This window comes from Dendrobates tinctorius, unplaced genomic scaffold (genome assembly GCF_039654945.1).
Source record: "Dendrobates tinctorius isolate UK_male_01 unplaced genomic scaffold, ASM3965494v1 ptg000082l, whole genome shotgun sequence".
Lineage (NCBI taxonomy): Eukaryota > Metazoa > Chordata > Amphibia > Anura > Dendrobatidae > Dendrobates > Dendrobates tinctorius.
In genome coordinates, this window is record NW_027361750.1 from 12,810,001 (window position 1) to 12,816,047 (window position 6,047).

At 46.7% G+C, this 6,047-nt stretch overlaps 1 protein-coding gene across 1 annotated transcript; it reads right to left on the reverse strand.

Moving 5' to 3' along the window:
• Positions 1-2,035: 2,035 nt before the first annotated feature.
• BHLHE22 (basic helix-loop-helix family member e22) lies at positions 2,036-4,859 on the reverse strand. The gene has a single exon (XM_073583926.1). It carries the CDS (start codon positions 3,833-3,835, stop codon positions 2,984-2,986), a length of 852 nt encoding a protein of 283 aa, XP_073440027.1. The 5' UTR covers positions 3,836-4,859; the 3' UTR covers positions 2,036-2,983.
• Positions 4,860-6,047: the final 1,188 nt, after the last annotated feature.

A 6,047-nucleotide genomic window follows, 5' to 3' on the forward strand; every position in this document is an offset into this window, starting at 1 on the left:
CAAGTTTTTGAGATTTTTGGTATCTTATTTATAGCACTTGTTGGTAAATGCGACGCATCATCTCATTAATTTCTTTGGATTAGTACTTGAACTGAGCAGTTCTCAATATAGTTTTGTGTTAATTAGTGTTCTAAAAGTTTGTTCATAGCTTGATTTTTGCACTAACTTTATGTTGTTGTCTGTTTTCCAGTGAAAAGCATGAACTCATCATGAAGAAGTTGTCTTAACGATCCAGACTCATTCTGTTACATTTGTGGTGAATATACACTGCCAAAACATAGAAGAAACATAACACACTTGGAAAAAAAGTGTATTTTGCCTATTTTGGGGTTATGCTTGGGGACCAAGACAAGTTTTGGGCACCACACATAGTGTGCAAAGCATGTATCGAATTATTACGAAAATGGAGCAAAGGACAAAGAAAAAGCTTCAAATTTGGTGTTCAAATGGTGTGGAGAGAGCCAAAAAATCATCATGATGACTGTTATTTATGGTAAACACAGGTACAGGCACATCTTCACAATGAGGGACAGGCCTTCTTGCAGATTCCATGTTACTCCCATTTTCGTTTCTTATGCTTATTGAATCCTTGCACTTGCACTGCACAGAAATAACAGTCATCATGATGATTTTTTGGCTCTCTCCACACCATTGGAACACCAAATTTGAAGCTTTTTCTTTGTCCTTTGCTCCATTTTCGTAATAATTCGATACATGCTTTGCACACTATGTGTGGTGCCCAAAACTTGTCTTGGTCCCCAAGCATAACCCCAAAATAGGCAAAATACACTTTTTTTACGAAGTGTGTTATGTTTCTTCTATGTTTTGGCAGTGTATATTCACCACAAATGTAACAGAATGAGTCTGGATCGTTAAGACAACTTCTTCATGATGAGTTCATGCTTTTCACTGGAAAACAGACAACAACATAAAGTTAGTGCAAAAATCAAGCTATGAACAAACTTTTAGAACACTAATTAACACAAAACTATATTGAGAACTGCTCAGTTCAAGTAATAATCCAAAGAAATTAATGAGATGATGCGTCGCATTTACCAACAAGTGCTATAAATAAGATACCAAAAATCTCAAAAACTTGAGCCAATCTGGCAAAACTGATGACATATTCAGAATCAGCACCCCAAAAATACCCCAAATTCATTAAAATATTTTGGACACCAGAAAAAAAAATTTTTTTCGTTGACCTGTGTTATTTATCTATCTATCGAACTATATATCCAATATCTATCTATCTGTCTATTATCTATCTATCTCTCTATCTAACTAGCTAGCTATCTATCATCATCTATCTATCATGTTTCATTTGAAAACTCTCAATAATGCACATACTGTTTCACTTATATAAAAAGTATCAAACAAGTCAGGATAATAAATCCAAAATCCTCTGACGATACGAACTAAGTATATATATATACGTGTATATAAAAATTTCCCTATATGGTAATATACACTTGACCTCAAAAAGCAAAGACAAAAATGTAAACGTTTTTACTAAATACAGCTTGTCAAATGACTGAAAAGTAAAAAATGAATACTCTTTACATTAAATGATAAGAAAAAAACACTCTCAATATTTTTTTAGATGGCTTTAAATTAGGAATTTAAATATTTATGCTATCACCAATGAATTTCTAAAATGTAGAAGGCTGCTGGGACCCAGATGCGCAGACATAATGATAATATATGTGCCTGATCATCTGATTGACCTATTTCATGTGCAGCATTATTTCCCAGATCCTTGCCCTATGAGCATTCATTCCATCCTGACAGACTGTCAGGAGTCACAGGCAGTAGGACAACGTCCATTCATCTATTTCGGTAAATACCAAAATAATAGAATTGATTAATGCAAACCTATCCATTGAATAAGATTCCTATACAAACTGTGGAAATCATCCAAATAAAAATCCTACTGGTGAATCTATTGACTAGATAGACAGGAGCAGGAAGGAGAAGGTCCCCTATGTCATCCACGCATTCACTTGGACTGAGTTAATGAAGAGAGAACACATCCTTTTTGCATTTTTTGGGACTGAGGCCATTTATTAAAGCTCAGTTTTAGATACAATGATGGAGCAACTGTAAATCAAAATGACCTTTCATTTCGTTGAGCTCAGAGACATTGAATTTCTCATATACGTCCTTGTCTGTGAAGCTTTTGAAACACTTGGCACAAAAGTGTATAAATTAATTCATCAAAATGTCAAATTAAAATAAAAAAAGAGGAAAATTCATGTCCCTTTCTTCCACCTGTAACACAAGATAAATAAATACTGAAATGTAACACATGAAGGAACCACTTTCCTCACACAACATTCCATATGGAGTAACAAGGTGCACAAAATTGATGTAAAAAACAAAAGAAACCCCTAGACTTTCACTCCCAATAGATATCACTAGGATTTCTTGCAAGCCATTTGACATCCTCGCAAAATCCGGAGCGACGTCCTACAAAGTTCAGACACAATAAAAAATACAAATGGTTCCTATCCTTGCACTGTTTGAGAAGTCTTTGTAATTAAATAAGTCTATATTTCAAGTGTTTTCCTGGCTCAGAATCAATGAAATTCAAGAATTCAAGTGCCTTGATATTAAAAGTGTAAGTCTTCAATGAATCTATGATCTCTAATAATACCAATATTCTCATCAAGAGTTCATCACAATAAAGCAGCGTTTCGGGGACACAGACTGATGTCATTTAGCCACAAGTACCTAGAAGAAGTGGATGAGATGCCATGAGGACTTCGCTGAGGTCTGGTTCTTGTCTATCAATGGTGAAAGGAAAAAAAGAAAGAAATGAAATCTTCTAATAACCAATGTAACAGGACTGTCAGAGGAGATCACAATGGAGAAGCCTCAGAAGTTCTTCCCAGTGACTGCTGTGTCACCTTGTGGTCTAGGTGGCACCAAGTCCTGGGCACCAGGTGGTCTCAGCTCCGCTAGGTTCCAGCTGCTCTTGCGGTTAAGGCTTGTCAGTACACTGTTTGCACAGACCGGAGGACACGCTGTTGAAGAGGGCACACTTGTCCGGGCAGGAGCTGGCCACGGTGCTGAACGGGTAGCCGGCGCTGGCAGCCGCTTGCTCGTAGGCGCCCAGTGCAGGGTGAAGAGCTGCAGCAGCGGCGGCGGCGGCGGCAGCAGAGCTGGGGATGGAGGCAGCAGAGATCGCCTGGCCTTGGTTGAGATACGCCACCAGCCTCCTCATCTCCTCCAGCGCCTGGGCTTGCATGAGGATGTAGTTCTTGGCCAGGAGCAGGGTGGCGATCTTGGAGAGCTTCCTCACTGACGGGCTATGGGCATAAGGGATGACGGCTCGCAGCTCGTCCAGGGCATCGTTCAGATCGTGCATGCGTCTCCTCTCCCGGGCGTTGATATTCAGCCTCAGGGCTTTCTGCTCTTTAGACTTTTTCCCTCCGCCGGCTCCCAGGGGCGCGTCTGACTTGATCCCAGGCTGGGAGGATCTGTGGTCTCCTGGCCTGAGGACCAGCTCGCAGCGGCCGTCACTGTCATCGTCGGGGCTCTGCTCCTCTCCTCCGCTGCTCTCCGCCATGGACGCGATCCCCCTGCCGGCGCCGTCTGCCCCGTACGTGGCGCACATGCTGGCGGCCGCCAGCGCTAAGGGGTCTCCCGTTGCCCCTGGTGGGAGCGCGGAGGTCTGGTGGTGGCGCAGGAGATCCGCCGGGTCCGGACCGTCATAGCAGTGCAGCGGGGAGCGGTCTCCGGGCTGGGGGGAGCGGAAGGCGGACTCCATCCTCTTAGCGCCCAGAGTCTTGTGGAACAAGTCTTCTTCTGCCAGTTTCAGCGCCCTCTCCATGTCCCGAGTGTGAGGAGGAACTTCTGGCGGGCGGTCAGTGGCTTCTCCTGGAGGGCTGTCTGTCTGCGCCTCTGGTCGCTGGGCCGGAGGAGAGAGAAAGTCGCCGGGCTCGCAGGTCCTCAGCTCCAGCCGGGCGCTCTCTGCTCAGGCATTCTCACCTTCAGGAGATCTCCGGAGCCATGAAGCCTCCGCCGGGGAGTCCTCGCATCATTAGGTGTGAGTGGTTGTTATGGCGGGGACTCGCCGGTGGGACTCCGCTTTCTACCCAATCAGGTGAACGCTTTAATTAATGGGATTAGAGCGGTAACCGACAGTCCCGGTGTCCGGCCTCAGCGTGGAGGCTGCACTGACGGCCGCGTCCCCGGCTTTATACGCGGCGCTGCTCCATTATTCCCGGCGCCATCTGTAGACAGCGCTCAGCGCATATGTTTGCAAGACGCGGAGTCCTGTTAGGAGCCCAACAACTGCCTTCCGCCTGACATGTGCGGCGACTTCCACTCATCAATGAGCACAGTAAAAGCCCCACTTATGGGAGGAGGAGGAGGAGGGGGCAAGTGACAAACCTGCGCTGCACGGCTCCTCCAAGACGCTCACAGCAGAGCGCCACGTGTCAGCAGAGAGGCTGCAGCCTCCACCGAGACTTTCCGGGGTGAGAGCTCCAAAATCTGGAGTCCAGCACACAAACTACTGCTGCCTCCCTCTATGACGGGAGATGGGGCTGCTGTCCAGTTCTATGAGGCGGAGGAGACAGGAAGGCTGGGAAGTTGGCAAATAATCCGCCGGAGCACTTTCTGCCCGGACTTTATGAGGAGGGAGAAGAGGCGCCGGCAGGTTATGAGGAGGGAGAAGAGGCGCCGGCAGGTTATGAGGAGGGAGAAGAGGCGCCGGCAGGTTATGAGGAGGGAGAAGAGGCGCCGGCAGGTTATGAGGAGGGAGAAGAGGCGCCGGCAGGTTATGAGGAGGGAGAAGAGGCGCCGGCAGGTTATGAGGAGGGAGAAGAGGCGCCGGCAGGTTATGAGGAGACTCGTTCTCAGAAGTTATAGGAGCGATCGGCTGTATATCAGAGGAGAAGGAGAGACAGGACTTGTTATATACGGGGAAGAGGAGAACTTTATACTAAGGAGTCAGCATATATGTGCAAATACACTGCATCCATACCGACACACACACATGAAGATGCCCATACACTCACACACACACACACCACACACCACAGACACACACACACACCACACACACAGACACAGACACACACACCACACACACACACCACACAACGTACACTCACACACCACACACACACCACACAACGTACACTCACACACCACACACACACACACCACACACAACGTACACTCACACACCACACACACACACACAAACACACACACAACGTACACTCACACACCACACACACACACACAACGTACACTCACACACACCACACACACACACCACACAACGTACACTCACACACCACACACACACACCACACAACGTACACTCACACACCACACACACACACACCACACAACGTACACTCACACACCACACACACACACACACCACACAACGTACACTCACACACCACACACACACACACCACACAACGTACACTCACACACCACACACACACACACCACACACAACGTACACACACACCACACACACACACACAAACACACACACAACGTACACTCACACACCACACACACACACAACGTACACTCACACACCACACACACACACACCACACACACACACCACACAACGTACACACACACCACACACACACACCACACACAACGTACACTCACACACCACACACACACACAAACACACACACAACGTACACTCACACACCACACACACACAAACAACGTACACTCACACACACACACCACACACACACCACACACACACACCACACAACGTACACTCACACACCACACACACACACACACACCACACAACGTACACTCACACACCACACACACACACACCACACAACGTACACTCACACACCACACACACACACCACACACAACGTACACTCACACACCACACACACACACACAAACACACACACAACGTACACTCACACACCACACACACACACAAACACACACACAACGTACACTCACACACCACACACACACACACACACCACACACACACACACACACACCACACACACACACAACGTACACTC